At 40.3% G+C, this 24,457-nt stretch overlaps 2 protein-coding genes across 6 annotated transcripts in view; both read left to right on the top strand.

Annotated features, from left to right (window-relative positions):
• Positions 1-11,460, top strand: part of rimbp2a (RIMS binding protein 2a) — a 55,257-nt gene extending 43,797 nt beyond the window's left edge. For 3 of the 5 annotated variants that reach the window (XM_063888915.1, XM_063888913.1, XM_063888917.1), the window contains 8 exons: positions 1,463-1,559; positions 1,964-2,083; positions 3,476-3,651; positions 4,422-4,590; positions 4,718-4,818; positions 4,970-5,041; positions 5,945-6,109; positions 8,266-11,460. In XM_063888915.1, coding sequence (XP_063744985.1) covers positions 1,463-1,559; positions 1,964-2,083; positions 3,476-3,651; positions 4,422-4,590; positions 4,718-4,818; positions 4,970-5,041; positions 5,945-6,109; positions 8,266-8,499 — 1,134 coding nt within the window. In that variant the 3' untranslated portion in view covers positions 8,500-11,460. The remainder of the gene's footprint in view (positions 1-1,462; positions 1,560-1,963; positions 2,084-3,475; positions 3,652-4,421; positions 4,591-4,717; positions 4,819-4,969; positions 5,042-5,944; positions 6,110-8,265) is intronic. The other 2 variants (XM_063888916.1, XM_063888914.1) reach the window with 1 other exon arrangement.
• A 6,805-nt stretch (positions 11,461-18,265) lies between these two features.
• The window catches only part of LOC134868100 (transmembrane protein 132D-like), a 31,732-nt gene continuing 25,540 nt past the window's right edge, over positions 18,266-24,457 (top strand). Inside the window, 2 exon segments of the mRNA XM_063888989.1 lie at positions 18,266-18,632; positions 22,637-23,558. Coding sequence (XP_063745059.1) covers positions 18,563-18,632; positions 22,637-23,558 — 992 coding nt within the window. The 5' untranslated portion in view covers positions 18,266-18,562.

Below are 24,457 nucleotides of genomic sequence, written 5' to 3'. Positions count from 1 at the left end.
GCCTTGACATGCATTTAGAATGTGTTGTTAGTGTGTGTGCTGAGTTTAATTCAAATTCAAAGGAAGGAAAAAAAATTGAGTTTCAGCACCATGGAGAGCGACAGACTGGGTTTTAATCCTGAACTGTGTAAATAGCCGGGTGACGCGTCTCCCCTTCATCCCCCTTTACAAAAGTGAAGCCGAAATATCCCAGATATGGGAGCTTCCATATTTAGCTTTTAACGTCATATGTACCCAGATTCTTTGCAGCAAGGTGGGCGGTTGGAGTCGTGGTAGCGAGGTCCCTATGCAAGAGCAACCTACCTGCTACTTTACCAACACAGCAGCTGATTGGCTAGAAAGACACAACCAACCAGTAATTCCTCATGAATAGGGATGTTCTTTTAGACACAGACCTGTGGTGGTTATGGAAAGGGAAAGTTGCATCGCCTTCTCCGAGAGCCTTCGGCTCAGTGACTGCTTCACTCAGAGCAGCTGTCAATCACAGCTGTCAGTCGTGACGTATCACTCTCTTATAGTATCACCGACTCATCAACACTCGAACATACATCAGCGTGGTAAGGACCCACTAAAACAAGTGAAATGTTTTTTTATGTTTGGTCAATGTCCCACCCGAGATGTTTTGGCTTCACTTTTGAGGAGCGCTCATGTTGTTCATCTTACATACAGCCTGTTGTTTAAATGCGTTTAGACAACATGATAAACATATCTTAAGAGAGAAATTGTACTGGAGCAGCATCTTCTGTGATGATACCGTCTGAACCGATGTTTGGGATATTAGTCAGCGAGTTGTGTTAGAATAGATTACTGTTATATTCTTAACTTCTTCATTCTAACTGTAGTCCTCTCTGATAGCTATGGAATGACATTATACTACGTAGAGAGCAGCCTATGGTGTATAATACTCGTTACTAGAATGATGGGAGGTAACGTGGTGCTTCTGCTGTGCTGTCACAAATTACCAATGAGAGCAGCTTTAATGTTTTAGCATCATAGAGACAGAAAAGAATACGAGCTTGAATGTTTCAGCTCCCTGGAAATAAAATAAGATACTATGAGTGTGAATGTGTTCAGCACACAGAGACTCGTGGAGCGACTGGGTTTGAGCGGTGTAGCGCTGTGAAGGGAGGCTTCACAGTAACACACGTAGACACTGCCAAACCATATCTTTTTACACCATTTTTTTTTTAAATTCAGTAATATGTTACTAGTAACTTCTTAATTTTGTATTGTTGGTATTTCCCGTGGGCTTGTGTGCGTCTGAGTGTGTGTCTTTGCGTCAGTGTTTCAGTGTGCCTGCCTGTGAGTGCTGCATGATTTTGTTTACATACAATTTGTACGAGTATGTCCGACGTGCGTTTTTCTCACACACTGCGAGTATGTCAAAGTGTGTGTGTGTGGGGGGGGCAGCTCATGAATGTTTAATGTTTGCGAATGTTGTCTGTGTTTATGTGCATTTCAGAACAACACTTCTGGAGGCCGCCATGACCGAGACGGGAGAAGAGTTCACCACGGTGGCTCGCAGCCTCAGAGACGACCTCTGATGGTCCCGTCCATTGGTCAGTAAGGATGGGAGCTAGAGAGAGCAGAGGGGAGCTTTCCTTTGATTGTATAATTGTAATATTTTCTGTGCCATAAAACGGAACCGTTTGTTGCCCTGCCAAAACCATCATGAGCTTTTCTGTGTCTCCAGATCACCCCTGTGTTTATAAACCATGCCCATGCCCTCCTCTCCCTCCACATTAGCAAGCTGACACTGATGCTGTAATCTACTCAGCGGACACAGTTTTGCATACATAATTTTTCTTAGTTTATAAGCTAGTTAATAATCTGTGTGTACTTGTCTAACCTTCTATCCAAGCAATAGCATGTAGCAACACAAATCTATAGTCAAGCTTCTGGGAGGGGAATGTGGAGCTTTGCATTGTAACCCCATCACACTCTTAATTGGTGTTTCCTGTAGAGGTAACCTCTGAGAATAACAGTGAGGGAAACCCCGTCACCGAGGATGTTTATGGCAGAGTAGCTCGGCACAAGACGCGGTCGTCCCGCAGGCAAACGGGCGGCACCAGGTCTCCCCATGGTATGTGCCTGCAGTCCTGTTCCTTACCACCAACAGCATGGCGACAGAAATGCCACTAAGCAACTGGCAAACCAGCGAAAAGTAGCTGTGGACACTTGCCTGTTTCTCTGTCTCAAATAATAATAGTTATTATTATGCTTACAGTTGAACAGCATGACTGCACTGCACTGAAATGGTGGACCCGTTGGAAATACCTGGGGTCTGGGGTGAATGTCTCCACAGTTTAAGATGATAAATGACTCATTGACTGCTCAGAGAATGCCTCACTCACTGCACTGAACAGATGCCTGCTAAACCCCTCCCCTCTGTGGTACAACCACACCTACTACACTCCTATTCAGAGCATTTATGCATGGGTGAATACATTTGACCATTCACTGCTTTCTTGTTTCCTTTAGACACGTTTAAGTTTGTAAATATCAGTTGTTGGAAATGCAGTCGTCCCTTACATTTCTTAGTACCCAATGAATACAACAACCAAACCTTTTGTAGGTTGGCATATCCCTGACTGGGAGCAATACATTTCATTTCATGCTTGTGTTTCCAATCACCACAGTAAAGCGTTGCCTCTACAGTATAACACTCAGCAAGCTGTTGCATTTTCCAAACTGCAATGGCAAATTCAAATAAATGACAGGCTTCCACTGTTGTCGAACTCTTGCTGCTGCGTTGACAATGTGTGGCAAGTTTTGGATTTTGCTTTAAATCTCAGAATTTCACTTGGTGTTTGGTCTTTAAATGAAGTGAAAATAGATTGTTATGTTTATCTTTAGGCGCCTTTTCTTATTAGGCTTCTTTTAGCGTGCATGTCAGAGTCTTGTGTGATTCCGGTGTCGTGTCATGTCCATGAATCACATTCTGTGCATTGCACCATGGTTTGTCTTGCTCCTAATTTGTCTCCCAATGCATATGCCAACATAGAAAATAGACAAAAATGTAATAGTACATTTAATGCGTGTGTGTTTGTGACTGGTTGCATGTGTGCTTTAGTAAATGATTTTTAATTGTTCACTGACCACAGGTTTCTTCCTTCATGCTTACAAGCACAGTTATGGTTATACAGGGAAATACAATATGTTAACAAATCATTAAGATGTTTTAAACAAAAAAATGCTCTCATTGACTTTCTTTAACTAAGAAATGAATGTGTAAACATATGGACTCCATCGTAGAGGTGGTATATGCTTACATTCAGAATAGGTTTTCTCACCAACTGATTTTAGTTTTGTTTCTGACCCCTTAAATCTGCTCCTTGTCTAACCAAACATCACAATTTGACAGAACACAAATACACAAACTATGTCTGCTGTTTTGTGTATTGATCACATTCATAGGTTGCTCTCTCTGGTGATGCAGGATGATGGAATTTTGTTTGTCTTTAATGTGTCAAAGATGGATACAGGGATCGGGATCGGGATCGCCGCTCCCCCACATACTACGATGAGTCGGAGCCGGAGGAGTCCTTCCGGATCTTCGTGGCCCTCTTTGACTACGACCCTCTGTCCATGTCCCCAAACCCAGACGCAGCTGACGAGGAGCTGCCCTTCAAAGAGGGGCAGATCATTAGGGTGGGAGCTTACAGATTCTCTAATGAACTGCTTCTGATTTCTGCATTTATTTTATCTAGAAAGTAAATTTAAACTGTGAGGAACTTGTTTGCTGCAGTTTGTCTTGCAACAAAAACATTCAATCCTGAAATATTGGGTAATAATATTATTGCATTTCAAAAAGTATATTCTATACAGTTTTATACGGCTCTCTAAAAATCCCTTCACCCTCAAAATGGTTAGCTTTTTAATTTGCAAGGGTATGGACAATCAAACCTTAGGCACTTCAGCTTTGCATCTTTTTTCTTTCTTTCATTTAATTTTAGTTTTTATCAGTACAACAATCAAAACACATTTGTTGGTTAATGTAGGTCAGTGTTTCAGCATAGTGCATAAAACCCTAAACGTCTTTTGTAGTAGGTACTGTTCCCCTGGCTGTAAACTAAATTATATTATTATACTGTAATGACACGCATCATTGCCTGTGTTGACTTTGAAATGTATTCAGCACGCCATCTGATGTTTTATATCGGGCAATGCTTACCTAAATTAGACCAGTTGGGACCTACGTCATGAAATATATACCCACAAAAAATTGTTTATGTCCTTTAATGACAGGAGGGCTTTTCAAAATTACGCATCGGACAGAGTTAGGCTCAGACGAAGGGGGAGTTACATTTTAAATCACTTAATTATAAATCGCTAACATCAACTACATCCACTTACCATAAAATAAGTACTATGTGTGTTTAGGGAGAGCTTAGCCTCACTCTGTGGCTCTTGTCTGGCAGGTGTACGGTGATAAAGACACAGATGGGTTCTACAGGGCAGAGGTGAGGGGCCGGATGGGGCTGATCCCCTGTAACATGGTGTCAGAGATCAGAGCTGAGGACGAGGAGACCATGGACCAGCTCATCAAACAGGGCTTCCTGCCCCTCAGCACCCCCGTGGACAGATTAGGTACAATGCAGGAACACTCCTCCAAACACGTATATATCTGTTGCTGTGATGGAACTGCTTCAGAGTCAGAGGGGTTAAACTGGGCATGACAACACGATATGAACTGTTGTTCCATTTTTGCTTCCAGAGCAACACAGAAGAGGCCTCCGTCGAGATCAGGCCTCCCGGAGGATGGTGGCTCTGTACGACTATGACCCCCGAGAAAGCTCCCCTAATGTTGATGTCGAGGTATCCCTCACTGCCACACACACACACACACACACACACACACACACACACACACAGATCCAAGAAGGGCTGCAAAAAAACAAAAATCAATTTGACTGTACTTGAATCTTCTTACTTGTATATCCCTCTCTGTTTCTCTGTCTCCTGATAGACTGAGCTGACCTTCTGTGCTGGTGACATCATGGCTGTGTTTGGAGATATTGATGAAGACGGATTCTATTATGTGAGTGCCGCTTGGTCATGTTTTCATTTCTGATCAACACTTAATATTTCGTTTATTTTAATGTTTACAAAATGGAATTGTCAGCATCTTTATTATTAGAGCGACCGGTAGGCAGAATATATTTGTTTCGCCCTAGCTATTTTCCGTTTCCAGTCACCATGTGAAGCTAAGCTAACTAGCTGCTTCCTAAGGCTTGATATGTACCATACAGACATGAAGGGGGTTTAATGTTTTAGTACTTTTTTTAATATATTGCTATATCAACATGAGTGATTGGAATTTGTCTTGATGAGCTTAGAATATTAAAAAACAAAAAGTATAAAGTGATATCCATGATCGTTAAAATTCATGAGAGCATAAAACCAACGTGTAAAATTAAATGAAGCAAATAGGAACACTACAGATAAAACACCTGTAGGAAAATTAACAGGAACACCAAGTGACCCTCAAGATAAACTGCTTCAAGTACATTTAAAAAGTCTGCACCATTATTTAACCTAACGATTGGCTTCAATTTATAATGTGACCTCAGGACACGTGTTGTTCTGGATCTCAGACGTCTTAAAGCCTCTTCGTTGTGGTCACTCCCAATGTTTAAACATTGATTGATTACAGGCAGGGTTATTAGTGTCAAGCAAACTTTTAATTTACCAAATGTAAAAGTTGGCAAGGACAACCTGAACCTGCAAATTTAAGTACTTTGGAATTAGGAATTAAATTATAAAAAGATGCCTATTATAAATTAGTTTTACATGCTTTTATTTTGGAGAACAAAAAGAAAGATCTTTTGGATGGCGATTTAAGTGAAACTAGAGGCCAGACTGTACATATTAAGTATGAGGCATGAAACGTATTTATGCATAGCCATGACATAACATGTCCTCTCCTCATGGCCGTCCCCAGGGTGAGATCAACGGCCACCGCGGTCTGGTTCCCTCTAACTTCCTGGAAGAAGTGCCTGATGACGTGGAAGTGTATCTGACCGACACCCCGTCCCACCACCCCCAGGAAGAGCCTGCCAACCGGCCCCCCGCCAACTCTGCGGCCAGTGTCTCAGAGGGCAAACGGGTACACCATCATCGCCGCTCTCAGCGCTAGGCCCTGTGTTCATCCATCCTCCGTCCTCTCTCTTGATTTCCGTCTCTCGCTTCCTCCACTTGCCGTCTGTGTGCTGTTCATTGTGTGTGTTCGTCCATGTGGTGACAGTGGTGACTCTATACAAACTAATCCCTCCTCCCCCTCCTCCTCCTCCTCTCCTCCTCACCCTTTGGAAAAGGGGACAAAAACCCAGTGCTTATACCTTTCTGAGTCTCAGAGAAAGGAAGAAGCAAAGCCTGACATGGACAGAGGGAGGATAGACTGTGGGAGCTCTGCGGGTGATTTATGCATGTAGCACTGGTTAAGGAGGACTTGAAAAAGGCTCGACTCATTCCTTACACAAGATAATTTGGTACCTCTTTGCACTGAAACACAAAATCAAATTGTGGTTATTGTGTATAATAAGAAGTGCTTTATTAAACACATAACAATGGCTACCCAATGACACTGAAATAAACGATTTGAGGGAATACTTTAAAGATGACAAAAGACAGAACAGCATGCCTTTTTCAAACTTGATACATTTTATAATAACTTTCTTGGCTCGATTGCTGTATTTCCTTAAAAGAGGCTTTGTTTCTTTATGTATATTGCACACACATCAAATCTATTTTTCAGCCGTGTTGACAGTGGATATGCCATGTTTGCTCTGAGCTCGAGAGACAAAACTAATCGCAGCACTGATACATCCATACTGTATTGTTACAATGGAACAATAAAAGAAGAAATTGGATATTAAAAGCATTATTTTTTGCGCTCTGTGTTCCTTTGTGTGGTGGTGTTGTTGTTTTCAGTTTTCATAGTGGTGTGGGTTTTAGCAACGGTGACTATGCTGCCACATCTGATTTATTTTTTGTTTTTCCTCACCCGCTTGGCAAAACTAAACAAACAAACAGAAGAAGATTGTTCATTTCACACCATAAATGGCTCTGTCTGCCTTGTACAGTAAGTCTGCAACTTGAGATACCAAACTCAGGGCTCTAATGCACACAGCTGGAGTAACACACAGAGGCTTTTGAAATGCCACTTTACATAATGGAAGCACTTGTCAAGTGTTTCTGTACTGCCTCTTTATTCACAGTGGCATGTCAAATCAGTGAAATATGTAATTCATACTGGTTTGAGTGTACATACAACATTTTTACATGTACATGTTTGTATTTCCTAATGTGAAAATATGAACAATTTTAGCCTCACAATACAGAAAAGCATCAGTTTGTCACCAAAAGTGTGTTTTTTGTGACACATCATCGACAATTTGGACCACAGTCTGAGTTATCTAGACTAAATCTGAACTTTTAAAATATAATACAATCTTCTCACCAATGATGCTGACAGACGCTAACAGTGCACAGCTGCTGCATTAGAGGGGAGCCTGGTATCTACAGTTGTCTCCCTGGGTGTTGTTCTGTATGATTGTACTGTATGTTCCCTCTTGGCCTTCTGACGGTGGACTCCTCTCCGGCTTTGTGCTGTCCTGATGTTGTGCCCAACGTTTGATGCCTCTTCCTCTTCCTCAGTGTTTCCTCTACTTCTACTTGTGTGTGTTTGAATTGAATATCAACAAGTGATTCATTCTGAAACTATGATTGATAGATTAAAAACTTTCATCCCAAAGGGTAAATCAGGGCAGTGACGCCAGCCAAATAAAACACAAGACTAATCAAAAATATAGACACTGAAATATATAAATATAAACTACAATGTGAACTATAAAAAACGTAACCAAAGCTAAAAGAAAAAATCTAATTCTAAATGTACTTCACTACATTGCTGGTAAATATTCTTATCACAAGTAATAGGTTAAGGGTGTACAATCCTCTCTTTGTTGTGTAGTTTTAGTTATAGAGCGCGTTAGTGGTGGACAGTCATGTGACACGTCTGCCATTACTAATATTAAGAGAGAGAATTAACCTTTCAGATAAAAAAATGATATTTGATCAATTCTAACAACCAACTAATAAGGCAGAATCGCTCCCCTTAATGGTTAGCCAATGGTAAAATGATTATTTCAAATGGTTTGATGAAAACAAAGATAGACAGATGTATGGATAGGTCTGCAGTGTGATTGTGTTGCTTCTCTTGTAAACTCGCCCCATGCCTCCACCCATCACCTCTCTCCTCAGGTCACCACAGAAACCACCGACACGGTCGACAACGGCGCCACGCCTGTCCGAGCACCGTCCCCCATCGCTCGGCCCCTCCTCCCAGGCACCATGAGACCCCTCAGCCCTGCGAGGGGCCCCCGCCTCCCTCTGGAGCCCCGGGACCCCCGGGATGAGGACATGGCGAACAAGAAGAAGAAAGGACTCCTCTCCAAGGGGAAAAAGCTCCTGAAGAGACTCTCTCCTGTGAAATAAGAAGGAAGAGCGAACACAAGCCGGGCTCTGTATATTGCATCCATGCAATCAACTCTGATCCAACAGCACATGACAGAGAGGATGGACTGTGAGCCTATTTTAATATAACAAGTGATACAATTATTCATGTACGGATACAAATCAAGTAAATTATGTACAGTGCAGTGCCAAAATCAAGAGAGGTCGCCTGCAGACACAAAAACATATTACTGTGATGTATTTTAAATCAACGGATGACTTAAAAAAACAAAAAAACTAGGATTTTCATGACATGTTTTTTCTTTATTGTAAACCAATTTCTTTCAAGCAGGGTAGCTGTGAAAACCAAGCATCTGGTTACATCTCAGTTTCTTTCTTTTCGAGGCAAACAAAAACATTTATGTGGAGTATTGATGTTGCCACTTCAAGGAAACAGAGACCATACTCCTCCAAGAAAAACAAAAAAAAGACTACACTGTTATCGAGGCATTCTGTGAAGTAATGCCGGCTGCTAACACAAAGGCTTTATTCAGTGCAATATCATAGAGAGGCGGTAGCATAATGTGGGAGGAATTGAATTGTTTCTACCTGTGGTTTCAGCAGAGGGGAGTTTTTCTGTGATGAAAGGCATTTTTTTCTAACAAGTATATCAGATTGGCAACAGGGCATTACACGTCAGAGACACCGGGTGGCTCAGTTGTCTCAGTGGCCTTTATGAAAACAATATGAGCGTGACATTCCTCGTTTGATTCACACCAGGGTTTTTTTTGTTTCATGACTTGTCTTCTCTGAGAGTTAAATAAGAGCAGAAGTGTTTGTTGTCCTCGCTGTCAAACTGTCATGAAACGCCTAGTTCTAAAGACTACATTTTGTGTCTGTCTTCCTATTGCACAAAGGTGGTTTTTGATTGGTTAAAGATGTGTTGTGTGCCTGTGTGTGCGAGTATGTGAGGCCGTTCATGTTTTGCACCGCTCATGTTTCATGTTCACTTTTCATTTATTTTCTGGAGAGGAGAGGTCATGCATTCATTGGTCCTGTGATTTAGTGATGTGCTGCTACCTCCATTGCCTGTGCACTGTTCAGTTTTGATGTCTCATGTTGATATAGCCGGCAAAGTTAAAGAGGAATCTAGAATGATTTAACATTTTGTATCTGGTAACCATTATTCTCTACATGACTTTTACTCACAGAACATAAGGAGTATATATTATAGGGATTGTGGTAAAGAACACATTTTATTCCTATGATCTTGGATAATTTACCTACTTATGAAATAAGCACATGCACTCAAACTCTGGAGACTGCCGAGTTTCATTTATTTAGAAAGAAGCAAACCTATTTGGATAATCCCACAAGATTTGCACCGAGAAATGTCATCAGGTCAGTCAAAAGCACTAAACATTCTGCAGACTGTCACACTGACTGCCTACCATTGCTGTTTCTCATATATTGTCAATTCAAAAAGCTCCAACATTTGTCTCAATTACAAGATAGATGACGCTGCATCAAGTGAGAACAATACTGACATTTTAATTAAGGTCGATTACTGAAACTGAGTGACAGCATTTATTATTAAATAGTTTTTGACTTGATTTGAATTCAACATTGCCAGACAAACAACTTTTTAATAGTTTTTGCTGGTTTTCACTAAATTGCAAAGCCTTCAGTTTGGAAATCAAATAAAGTTTTGATTAGTCGCTCCAAAATGCGACGAAAAACAACACTGAACTTTAATATCATTTAAACTATAATGCAAACATGATGGACACACTGATTTCATATCTAAGTCCCAGCAAATTATTCAAACATATTTATCTGGGACCTGAACACAACCCAAATCCCTCAGTTTGTTCTTACTTTAGAGGATTATTGTGTGTGTGTGTAAATTATACAAGATTATAGAAATAATGCAACTTGGATTACTGAAAGAATTCCAACATTATGTGTGTTGTGGTGCTCTAACTGGAGGGATAGTATGTCGTATAGCTTTAATAAATTGAAAACGTCTATCTCTGCTTAGTTTTTATAATATATCAGATTAATCTTCAGTTTTCCTCATGTCGAGTTGCTTCTTTCTCCTCATTATTTATTCATATTGTTGATTAAAGGCAATGACAAGTGAGGGTTTTGCCAAAATGGAATGTAAGAAAGGTTTGGCTGGTTGTGTTTATTTTCTCATCATAAAGTTACACACTTCGTCAACATGGTGTCCCAATACCAAAATCATTCACTCGTGAATGGGTGTAGTGACTCTGAACGCTGTAGCTCTTTTGTACTTTTAATCCATTTGTAGATAATTTCTTAATGTTTCTACTTGATTTTACGACAGCCTTTTTGTTAGTGCACTGAGAGTTCCTCTCCCTGTAACAGACTGCGAGCATTCTCCATAGTGCCCTTTTAATCAGATGTATCGGTCCACCGTATGTGCTTGCTTTGTGAATCAAAGGTTCAAAAAAGAAAAAAAAAAGGCTAAGAGAAATCATTGGACAGTATTTATGGTGATTCATTATGTGTGGGTGTGCATGTGAAAAAATTCAACTTTTATAACCAAATTAAATTTGATATTTTTTAGAAATGCCTTGTCCACATTCATTCGTGTGTGTCTTGTTTTCACTGGAGGGGACAGGCCAGACGATGTGTTTAAGACAGCAGGAAATATTGTGCGCTTCTGACCCTTTAAAAACAAATGTTAGTAGGCGACACGAATATCCATGTTCTCTGGGGACCTACTGGAGTTACACATCAGTCTTTTTATGGACTGGACAATTCTGAAAGTGAAAAGCAAAATTGTATTTGAATAACTTTGTCTATTTGGGTCTTTAGATATCTCCTTAGTTGACCAAAGAACGCATCAAATAATGCCTCACTCGCTTATTTGAACAAAAACATTTCCGAGAACTTGTAAAACAAATATTAATCATCTTCATGTCAGTCTTCAACTTTGTCTTATATTTGTTTACCCTGTATACAAATAAATACCAGAAACCCTTACTTCAGTTAAATACACAAATCGTTCCTGTTTCATTCCTATCTATGTATATTCTGAAGGTTTTTACAAGAGCTTTAAATAATATATACATCATATTCATGGCCTGATTTTTAATAGCATTTGATCCTGAATGAATATTGCGAAAATTCAGTTTTTTTTAAGGTTGTTTACAGTATGACTGATTTAAAAAGTGAAACAATACTGATTATTATATACCTACAAAATGACAATAGTTTGCTTTTTCCACAGTTTAATTATTTTTAAAGCAAATGATCAAATCCTAAAAATATAATGCATACATTGGAGACACAAAACATAACATTTCAGAAAAATTGTAGTGCAAAAATAATTGTCTTTATGTCTGTATCTACTGGGGAATTGTAATAGTGATATAAACAGTATTCGTGTCTTACTTTAAGAAACCATCGTAATATGACATTATCAATACTGTTAAAGCTTCATGATTAATTCACATTAAGACACAATATTTCATATCCTGGAAAGATAGACATGCACTTCAGCATCTGATATAATAAATGAAGCTGAAGTTACATCATCATATATGTGAATACATCCCCGAATGAGCATATTTTAGACACCTGTGTTTTTATATTAGAATCAATGTCAGACACCATTGCCAAGGTCTCATCTTTTCACAGCTAAACAATTGATCTTTTCTTTGGCTCTTCTAGGTAACTAGGCTTGTGAATAGTGTGCTAATGGATGCAGAAAAACATGTATTCCAGAGCTTTATATGTGCATATTCGAGTAATTACAGCACAGAGTACACTCAGAACAGCACAAAAATAGACCATATTTTCAGCAGCTTCACTTAGTATCGGTCGGTATAGGTGGCTTGATGGAGCACCCACTATTTGTCTGATTTAATCATGACAGCTGCAATAAGTGAAGTATGGAATATATCTAAATTATAGTTTAAAAAAAATCACTTTCATTAACAGATGACAAAAACACATGATAGTCTTCTGGGGATATTGATGAGGACAATGCAAATTATATGATTTGATATGCATATTGATCAAATGTTTCCCTGTACTCGATAAGATGTTTTTCCGAAGGTAATATTCTTTCTGTCTAGTAGCAGCCTCTCATTCACTAAATCAATCATATCATGTCTGTCATTACATCCGTGAGAAAAAACTGTCAGTAAAATTAGATTTATTTATTAATTATTTATTTTAAAAATGCATTTGACAACAATAAGAAATAAGTGTGGTTAAATTAGATCTGAAGTGACAGATTCAGACTCCCAGCCATGGCTTTAAAGTCTTCCTGAGTGAAAAGTGTGGAAAAACTGTGAAATAGACATTTCTATTAGAGTTTTTATAAAGTTCGATATGCAACTAAGATTCTTGGATTTCATTAATGTAAGTTTAGATCAGTAAAGATACATCCAACCAATCAATCATTATTTCTCTCACAGTAAGTGAATGAATATATTTATTTCTCCATTTCACCAAACTTCCTGTCCACCAAGGCAGTAAACACTTAAAACAAGGCCAACTGATTCTGAGAGAATTGTGCACAAAAACAAATAACCATCGCAAAGACAGCCATTATATAATACCACATATTTCATTTGATTTCCCACAGTCTTTTTATTCACATTTCTCGGTGCTGGTACACCAGAGTCCTCCGGAGGGCAGCAGTGCTTCTCTGTTTGAGTCTGTGATCGTGGGCACGGCATTCACACTGACGGATGTGATTCAGAAAGTGGCAAACCTAGTTCTCATCGATGTATATAATTGCCTAATTTCAACATTTGCTGATGTCAACAGTCACCACAGGCACAAAAACAAAAAATCCACATAATAAAAAGTCTGTAGGACTCAAAAGTGCATCTTTAATCTCAGCTTCCTGTTACTTTTTATACACTCCTATACTGTACATGCATATTTCTGTTTACCATTTGCTTATTTTAAATGTTAATTTAAGCAGGAGAGAAACAGAACACTGGGAGATCACTGAGAGAACACGGCAGTGTTTCAGGGGGGATTATGCTGAATCCCCTGTTGAGCTCTCAGGGAGGTGACAGAGAAAGGAGATTGAAATTGTGAATCAATGAATATTTGTTTTGTAGCTTCTAATATATTTGCCCTGCTTCCTCTCCATCCTCCCTCTCTCCTTCCCCTCTCCTTCCCCCCCCTCCCCTATCCACTATCTCCCCTCCCACTCCTCCTTGGCCTTATTTCCCCTCGCTATCCAACAGATCTATATTGAGCTGTAAGTCTGTGGAGTTCCCGAGGGCCATTGGGTGTTTAAAATTCTTGCCAGTTGTAACCTCTCTATCACTCTCTTTCGTCCCGCCCGTCGTGACACTGGAGGGGGGTGCATAAGGAGACATCCATCTTCTGCTGGCCTTTTTGAATATTTCACAAAACCCCAGAGTGCCAGTTAAACACTCAATATCCATTTGACCCTTCTGCCCCAGAATCACAGCAGGGATCTCTCAGGTAAAATATTTTAATTTGACTTTGATATACCGAGAGGCGAGTCGGACATTTCTTTTGAAGTCTCTGGGAACCGTTTTCAAAACTTCCCTAAGCTCGTACAGTAGCTAGGTGGTAGAGAAGGTAACAGGGTACGTGCATGGAACAGCAAAAGGCTTTGAATATTGTAACTGTCTGCTTTCATTTGATATGTTTTATATTCCTCTGTAGATGCTTACAGGGCCGGAACAACTAGCGTGAGGGGCCAGAAGGCAAAAATAACCTTTGGGCCTCTATTAACCCTCCCTTTTCTTTAAAGTAGATGACTTTATGTTTGTATTTTATTACCTTTTTGTTGTTTTCATTTGGACATAGACACATTTTTAGCTTGCAAATATTGATTTTTGTAACAGTATGGCCAGAGGTGACAAGTAACTAAGTAGATAGATAGAATTGGAGGAGGAAACCCTCTTTATTAGTCACATACATGCACACAGCAGAGCACACACAGGGAAATTAGTCCTCTGCATTTAACCCATGCTAGTACTAGGAGCAGTGGGCAGCTATCGTGCAGCGCCCGGGGAGCAATGGGGAGGGGGGATTGGAGGTGTCCGGTGCCTTGCTCAAGGGCACCACAGCAGGGGTGAACTGGGACCTCGCCAAGTAGCAGTCCACTTTCCATATTTCAAGTCTGTTTGGGGACTTGAACCGGCGACCCTACGATTCCCAGTCCAAGCCCCTACTGAGTGAGCCACTGCTGGACAAGATATACTCAAGTGCTGTACTTAAGTACAATTTTGAAGTACTTGTAGGCCTACTTTATTTGAGTATTTCCATGTTATGCAGCTTTCTCCTTAACTACAATTCAGAGGTCAATGGTGTACTTTTACTCCACTACATTAAATTGATACCTTTAGTGACTACGCAGATTTGGATTAATGATGTCGAATATTATCAACACATAAATCAGATTTTAGTTACACCTGGAGTAAAAGTATACCTACACTCTGGTACTTCTACTTTTACTTAAGAACAAGATCTGAGTATTTCTCCCAGCTCTGCAAATGGCATGAATCCAGCTGCTGTACATGAAAAGAATCCAGCCTTGAGTTAGTAAAATACAATAAAGGTATTTGCAAGCTGAAAAGGCGTGACACAAGCAAGATTTCTCAAAATGACCTGGAGCTGTGCACTGTTACATAATTCCTTTTTCCAGCATTTCCACAAAAAAAAAGGATCCCACTGAATACTTCACAAGTGTGTCCATACAGCCGCTCCAACAGTAATCTGTTTCCCAGCAGGAGGTCTGCAGCAAGCCTCTTACCTGTTCACCTTGCACTCTGAGGGCTGGCTGCCGGGGAGAGGATGTACCACCTGGCCGGTAACTCATTCGCAGCCCCCTGCCGGCGTGGAAAACTGATGTTTATCGTGGCGGAACTCAGAGGACAGCAGTCGTTCGTCACCAGCTGAGGAATGTAGCTTGACGTCAGCAAAGAGAAGAAGCCAGGGCATCCGCTTCACCTTGGTGATTCCTTTTGAGTTGCTCAAAAGTTGGAGACGCTCACATGGAACTTGGCTGGAGAGCCATCAGAGCTACAGCACCTCAGTGTTGCTGGCTGGCTGTCTGTAGTGCTGAGTGCTACACTGGCGTAACAGTATCTTTATGTTCAGAGACTGGACTCTATCACACCCTGGAGAGTAGAGAATACAGAAGCATTTATTATGTTACATTCAGAGGGCTTTTCAATGGTATTCTTCATTCACCTTTTCTTCTAATATTATATTCCTGTCCACACCTGCAGCGTCATGGGGATGGCATTGAGAAGTGTTGATTTAATCCTTGTGTGATTGATTGATGAAAGTTAAGACAATGGGATTATTAAGATGGAAAATTGCTGTAGCTCAATATCCATCACTGAGCTGGATTACTGTCAGTAAAGGTTAAAAGCTGTGATCGCCCAGGTGTGCAGTGCGGAGTCAGGTCATGGATAACCTAGCTGTCAACTTCCAGATGGAGGTATGATGTAACCTGTCCTGGTTTAAATGAACAAAAAGCAACTCTAATGTAATATGACTGTTTTATTATTGGACTCTCGCAGTCATATAATAATATCATTTACAATTCATCCTGAGGGGGACATGAACATCTGCACCAAATTCCATGGCAACCCATCTAATAGTTGTTGACATATTGCAGTCTGGGAGAGAGTGGCTGACATTGCCATCCCTAGTCACCCTGCAGGTGCCTAAAAAGACTACATGGTCTATTTTGTGAATTCTGACTCAGCTAATGCTTGAAACCGTTGTCACTGAGGTTATTTTCTACCTGTGCGAGCAGCTCAATGAACAACTGCTTCCTGTTTTAGATAAAAATTGAACATTTCTACATGGATTTAGATCTTGATCCATGTAGAAACACACATAATGACCTCCAAAAACCTTGGAGCCACATGCCGCCTGCTTTATATCGGGTATTGTAGTCACACATGGTGCATTGGGCTACCTCTCCGTCATCTCTAATAGCAGCTTCAGCAGCAGCAGCAGCAGCAGCAGCAGCAGGTTACGAATCTGGAACAACAACTGAGATCTGGAGGGGTTCCCAGACTCAATAGTCGGTGGCCTCTGCCACTGTCAGCTTTAATAATCTCATCCAGCCAAAACCGCAGACAAACCGCTCAAATTAAAGCTCAGAGGCTTCAAATGCAAGGCAAGTACTAACCCTGCACTGCAAACACTACAGCACTGTGTACAGTAAAATCAAGCCCCTTTCCTGCGATAATACCAGCTCCATTAGTTCTACAAAGTTTTCTTGGCATTTAGAGATCCCTGGATGTCTCTCTAAGGCACACATTTGTTTTAATCAGCCACTGCTGTCAGGAGAAAAATTGTATTTGCCAATGATACATGCATGCATAATGCTGTCACCTTGGAACTGGTGCCATCTTGCAATACAACAGGTATTGAGGCAGTGGGAAAAGTAGGTTATTTTGGCAAACATTTCCTGCTAGAGTAGCAAATTAGTTTCACTGAACAGGTATTTAGGGGGATGTTGGAGGGTGGAAAAGAGAAGACTAGTCTGACCAAACTCGTAAAACACTTTTAAAGTGTAAATTTGCTGCCAGCACGAACATGTACCCCAATGTCGCAGTGCAGAACCGCATGCTCAAACTACATAACCCCCCTCTGAGACACGAAACTGCTCATATTAAGTCTCCCTGGTGGTAGGGCACACTGCAACAAGACACCATACTATTCCAGTACAGGCTTTGAAGTCACACTAATGCTCAGTGTACCTCCTTGTAATGAGTGTGTGAGATATTAGGTCAAGGCAGATAAAGTGATAGACATAATAAAGAGAAACATCATTAACCAGTGGTGTTAAGATATTAAATGTGGCCCGAAGGCCTGATGTAGCCCAGAAACAGTTTTACTTTACTTTATTTGAACTGTGGACTCATAGTGAAGTGATCTCAAATTGTCCATAAACCTATGGAGGATTCATAAAAGACTAAAGTGGAATTAGCATGAGTGATGCTTATCTGTTGTTGCCAAACCATGAGTGTGCTGTGACACCAAGAGGCTTCAGTTATAGTGCCTTCCTCCATCTGCTCCATCCTACACAGCATGATCCACGTGACGCTGTGAACTGAGAATATGCAGCTGACAGCTGGCAAAACCTGCTTTAAACTTTGTTTTTTCACAAAAACTGGCTTATGTAAAGTCGCGATTAATACAAAGGCCTTCTGAGTTTATTATGAACATCTGTACATTTCTTAGAATACATTTAAAAATAGCATATAAATATATAAAAAGACAAAAGTGTATAAATGCAGGGAGGACATACGTCTTTTTTTCCAAATATCAAAACATAAATAACCTTTTTCTTATTTTTATATAAATAATAAAGAAAACAAAAAATGATATAAATACTAATGATGAAAAATACAAATACTACTTTTATTATTATTATTATTGTTGTTGTTGTTGTTGTTGTAATTATTACTATACATTTTATTTATGTTATTATTATGCATTTTATTTATATTATTATTATTGTTATTATTATTGTTATTATTGTTATTATTATTATTATTGTTATTATTATTATTATTGTTATTATTATTGTTATTATTATTATTATTATTATTATTATTATTATTATGTGTTGATGCAGAAACATCCGCCTTCAGCCCAGAATAATATGATTAATTTGTTAATTCAACATTTTTAATGACTGCTGGAGAAACCACTGATCCCCCTGACCTCATGTGCATTTAATTTGCTCGCAGCGCTTCCCTACCGGCGATTACCCACGTGGGTCTGCTTAATCTGACCGAGGCCACATGTTTACCGATTTCTGTCATGGGAATAGCCGTGCCTGTTGCTGTCATAGCGTGCCAGCTCGAGCAGTGCGCTCCCGGAGGAAAACCTCTCTCTCATCATTCAGAGGAAGCGAAAGGAGATTGCACACATTCCAAACCTATTCCGATTGAAGATTGATGTGGATAAGGAAGTAAACCGCCATTTTTGTTGTCGTCTTCAGTCAGGGGAAGTTACTTTAGGACATCAGACAATGTAGTGATTTGCTCTCATCACTTTATTTCACCCAACCGGAGGGAGCAGGACAACCTGCAACTCTGAAGAAATGATGCTCAACTTTCCCCTCCGATCATTGCTCCCTGTCGTCGCAGTGGCTGTGCTTACAGCTATTAAAGGTGAAACTCGTGTGTGTGTGTGTGTGTGTGTGTGTGTGTGTGTGTCTGTGTGTGTGTGTGTGTGTGTGTGTGTGTGTGTGTGTGTGTGTGTGTGTGTGTGTGTGTGTGTGTGTGTGTGTGTGTGTGTGTGTGTGTGTGTGTGTGTGTCTTCATATAAATTAAAATAACTGGGTTGGAAGTGCAAGGCTCCAGCTGTGTTTACAAGATAACATTACTGGAGATGCATGAGAATATACTCATATTTATGCTTTGGATTTTATTTAGTTAACAAGATGGACTTTATTGCTCCCCCTCATTGAGGTTCTCTGTAACCTCACAGTATGCACATAATAGGACAGTGTGCCACACCAACCTTTAGTGGGCCAAATAAAAGACTGCAGTTACTGTATACATTTGGGATGATGAAGTTTATGAGAAGTGAGCCTTAAAAAGGATAAAACCAGTTTATAAAATATTCACAATTTTTGTTGCAATGATGTGGTTTTTATTATAAGGATTTAGGGTTGTATTTTTCATTTATTTTAAGGTTGTGTGATTACTTCCCTGTCCATTTCCTTTTCCCTCTGTCTCGATAAACGTGACAGCAGGCTTGATGCACACTGATCTGTGGGATTAAAGAGGCCTGAAGCTGTGGTTGCACAGCTGTTTCTCTGGTTGTTTAAAGATAACCTGCATTGGGAGCTATGGAGTCACAGTATAAGCTGTCTGTCTCTCTGTGATAACGATATCATAGCAAAAGTCTACTTTCTGAGATTGCTTGAGTTTACATCTGCACGTGCACATATAAAGTACTGTAGGTAGGGTTGCTGTATTTCTGCTATAACGCACGACTCAGCTGTGCCCTTAATGCGTGTCTAAGTGATAGTGTTCAGCCTTTGATATCTTCTCGGCATGGGCTCCATGAATATGCATGGCGGCCTTATCTCTCAGTCCAGTCACAGATGTGTTGCCTGTTGTGTCAGCGAGCCCCTCTGAGGTTGAACTAACATTTACAATAGTAGTTAAAATATTTCAAATTGTTACAAGTCAAGATACCTCGGTGTCAGGACTCCCCGAAATGAATATTTGATTATTAAATAATTAGGTACTGCAGTGTATAACAGCACTGGACTCATTTTAAGTCGCAGATCAAAGGCTCCAACTCAAAATTCTGTGATCTTATCGCATGACTTCTACCAAAGGGTTTTGGGATGGCATCCTTCCGAACACTGATTTGGAATGTTTTTCTCCCAGACCAGTGTTTACTAGCAATGTGAGCATTACTTTTAATCATCATCTCAGTATGAACCATGTCCCCTCCCTGTCACTTCATGGTCAGACATATTGCAGACTTGTTTTGAGTCAGACTGAGGAATATTTTCCTCTTCGTGTTTTTCTTCCTCCTATATATTGACCTGCAGTATACACCTGCAGGATAAAGATATAATTTAACAAGATGGATCAACAACCTTAAGGTAGCACCGGTTGCTCTTTTACTGAGTATGGGCTCATAATGACAGTGAACAACTTTTAGTATTTCACATGAAAGCTGGAGGTACACAAACATCTTCCTCAAATTTGTGGGAGGAGAATATTGACGTTAAAATAAACTAGAGGGGCAAAACCTAAAAAAAAGTCTAATTCCCCATTTTCTGTCCAAAGTCAGCATTTAAAAACACTTAATTGATTTCTTGATCCTTAAAACGTGCTAGGATTTGGATTGAAGTCCCATGATATGATGTTTTAACTATTAATCCCTATTTCTGGCTAAAATCCAATAATCGTCTCAAAGTGGAAATTTCAGATCTGGATCATCACCAAAATCTAATTAGTTGTTTCTTGGCCTCGGGCCTATTTGAAAAGGTCTGTTCATAGATAAACTCCGTCTCCTTAGTGGAGAGGAAAAGGAGTACCATTTAAATCAAGTTTTATTAAACAAACAAGATTATTGCATTAAAGCAAATTTCAACATTGATGGATACCTTTGTTTGCCTTACTTTTTTAATTTTGACTTTTGAAATCATGCAAATGTGACATTTACCAGCCAATATCTACTTTTTTAATTAGCGGATTTGTTTAATCCATGCAAACTATATAACTTCCTATATGCTTTTATGAATACTACATGTTTAATATTATCTCTGATGTCAGTTTTTTCTTTAAATAGATTTTCCTATCCCTTCAGAATGAACATTGATTTATATTCATGAAATATTGTTAAAGGGGCCCTTTTATGCTCATATAGGTTTTCATATTTTATTGTGTGCTTCTCCTCTGACATGTTTACGTGCTTTAATGTTCAAAATGATTTTTATTTTTCTCATACTGCCTGTGCTGCAGCACCTCTTTCCACCCTTTGTCTGAAACCAGAGCCCATTCCGCTGGGATTGGTTAGCTGGCCGGCTCTGTTCTGATTGGTCAAAAAATATCCCGCCCCTTAGTTTATCACATACAAAATGTACAAGCGCTAGCCAATAGAAAGCTTTAGTGCATACATAGTGGTGTCACTATAGTACAGAAGGAATCTAAGGATTGTGTGAAAGAAACTCCCTCTGGAGGGAACTCTGGGATTTTAGCCTTTACAGACCATTTATATGCACAAAAACCCGTATAACACACTACAGTAAAGTGAAAACCCCGAAAGCATAATAGAGTCTCTTTTAAAAAATCAGAAAGGAATGACAAATCGCTTCTTAGATCTTTGGGGGGCTGTTAAATGAGGTTCAGCTTTTCCCTACGTCTGCTTTCGGATAAGGTACTTGTACTTGTGAGCTAGGGCAAGTCAAATTTGCTCATTAATTCTGGAGCACTTTAATACAGAGTGAGGATGCCAACACACCAAGTGTCTTTGGCAGGAGGAGGTGGGATCTGTCACATGTAGCATCCTTTTGGGACAAACAGTCATCTCATGGAAGTCAGAGAGAGGGAGGCTTTTTACCACTCAGACACAGCAATGCCATTCCCTTTATTGCATTACGTTGAAGGAGTACGTGGATTTATTTTATAATTACATTTTTCTAATTGCATAAAAGTAAACCTTGGTACACATCATACTGCATAAGAGTTATGCACATAGTATTTGTGTTTTTTAGTACTAGAAATGATAACTAAAATGGAGAATATAATGTGTTTAATTCCCTTTAATATGCTATTTGGCCGTAATGTGCCATTTGGCTGGACATTTAAGGAGCAACCTGTGAATTTACCATAAGTGTTACCATTTTGTTGGATTGTAGGCAACAGAAAAGACACTCTTGGTTATTTTCACATCAGTCCACCTACCACCTTAGACTGTTATATCTGCCTTTCACATATGGAAATCACTTTAGAGGAGTGTTGCATATCATGGGGTTTGTTAAGGTCATGTAAATACTCTCGTTAACCTTTTTAGAGACAGGAAAGGCAGAGTGAGCAAGAATGTGCCAAACATAAAACTGTTTAAAAATCCCTTAATTTCTTTTGTTACACATCGGTTATGATAGTCATAAAGAATAATCATGTTAATGTTGCTGTAATTACTTCCAGAGCTATTTTTCATATTAAAAAGGGTATAACTCCTGCCCTGTTTAACAAGTACTCATTTAATATTCAAAAGCCAATCCTTCATCTTAAGGCTAACATTCTTCTCTCCTGTTAGTCTCCATTTATACATTACTCCACCATAAACACTGTGTTTTCCTTCGCTCTCCTTTTTCAGTTCAGGAACTACATGGTGAAGTGAGTCACTGCCTTTACCCTGAGTCTCACCACCCTCGGCTTCTCGAGATGACCTACCTGCCCCCATCAATTTTTATCGATCCCTGTAGCACCCCAACTCATCCTGTCCTTGACCCTTTGCTCTGTTCCTCCGGCTGTGATCCCTTTGTCCACCCTTGGTCATCCTGCCATGCTCTAAAAATTGAAATCTCTGATCTTGTAAGTTGCAACTGTGCGTGTGTGTGTGTGTGTGTGTGTGTCTAATAGCAGAATTTAAACCTTCATGCAGTTATTGCACTAACCCGTCTTTTTTATTCTCCCCTTGCTAGTTGCTGAAAGTCAGAAGGCTGCTGTGGACATCGACACGTCCTCCACACCGTCACCAGTTTACCCCAGTGTCAACTTCAAGGTTCTCAATGTGGATCATGTGTTTCTGAGGCGGGACAGTCCAACCCCAGCACGGAACTCTAGCCAAAAGGCTCAGACTTTTCTCATCACAGGTAGAGGCGCAGGGCTCCTCCAGCCAGCTGTCAACGCCTCATTCGGCCCCCTGACTGTCGATGCCCCCGTTCCTCCAGACTTTCTGCTGAGTGGGCGCACCATCCTTCCATTCATTTTGGTCCGCCAGGTTCGATCATCATCCCCTGTCGTCAAGATCCTCTTCCACATGCCCATAGGCAGTGACATCACTGTTGGGCAAGAAAGGATGGGGTCAGGAGAGGATAATGTCAGTAAAAGCGCAAGAGCCAAAACAAAGGATGGAGGTCACTGTGTGACGGCCTACGCCTTTTGGGAGACGAAGGAGGTTCGTGGGGCATGTCTGGTATCTCCCAGTGGGTTCTGTGTGGCGCAGCTGAAGCCAGAACCCACCTGGTTTGGCTCAGGCAGCCGGTCAGGAAGCTCCAGCAGGGAAGCAGGAAAAACAGAAGGAGTAAAGGGGCTTCAGGGGAACGTTGTGGATGTCTACTTTCAGAGTCGGAGGGATCCGACAGGCCAGTGTGCCCCGCAGGATAGCTTGCAACGGGTCAGAGGTGGAAGAGGAGGAGGCTCTGGGGGTGCCGGGACACCGATGAGGCGCATAGGAAGTGTCAATCTCCTCAAAACTCCACCAGGGAACCCCACCTTTTTTCGACTGAGGCTAGGAGGCGCCGTGGTGGTCCAGACTTCTTCCAAGCCCCTAAAGGCCACGGACGTTGCAACTTTCTATGTGTTCCTGCCTAGCACATCTTCCCTGGAAACCTTCACACTCAGGTGAGGGATCTTCACCTTTTTTCTGTTTCAGGCTGTTCTTAAAGGACTTGTTTCAAAGTGAGGAAATATCCTTATTCAAGTTGGATGAGCAGTTGCACTTTCACAGCAGGTTTTGTGCCAGACAGTTTATGGCCTTAAGCAAAGACTTGCTGAGCCTCATGGTGACAGTTAAAAGTTTAAAGTACTTTGGATTCCTTGAGTTTAAACACTGTTTTGAACCGTGCACCACAGTTTGGTTACAGACCTGTCCTCTAATGTTAGATTTTACATTGCCTGCTGAAAGGGATAGTGCATTGCAGAGCTGTCAAAGTTAGCTCTATAGTCAGTGGTAGTACATCAATGTCTTAAGTCCTTTAGGGGGAGTCAAAGCCAAGTCAAGGTTCCTTTTTTTACATTTTTTATCTTGAAACATTTTGAATCAAAGTTGTGTTTAAAGTGTGTATTCTGTACAATGTCCTAACCAAGTAATTTAGTTGTAATGGACTATAAATTAACTACGCGCCTACAGAAGGCCTGCAGGGAGCTATCCTGGTTATTTTACGAGTAAAAACAATGAGACCCAATAGTCTTTAAGACATCAAATTAAATCTAGTCAAGTCTCTTGTCAAGATCAGTTCTGGGATGTATCTCTCATGTCTATCAGAATCAGAATATCTTTATTTGTTTCACAGAGGGAAATATACAATAGTTACAGCAAAGAGTCAAAGACAGCTTAATATCTCTCAAGAACTTTCCCAACGAAAAAAAAAAAAGTTGATACATACGGTGTATATATATATATATATATATAGTAGTATTGCACAGAAGGGTTTAGTCTTTGTTGTTATGTGTGTGGGGGTCTAGAGTTCTGAATCATTGCTTTTAACGTTTTAAAATGTAAAATCTGCTGGTTGTTTTGC

This window comes from Eleginops maclovinus, chromosome 8 (genome assembly GCF_036324505.1).
Source record: "Eleginops maclovinus isolate JMC-PN-2008 ecotype Puerto Natales chromosome 8, JC_Emac_rtc_rv5, whole genome shotgun sequence".
Lineage (NCBI taxonomy): Eukaryota > Metazoa > Chordata > Actinopteri > Perciformes > Eleginopidae > Eleginops > Eleginops maclovinus.
This window is presented reverse-complemented; position numbering and strand designations above follow the sequence as displayed.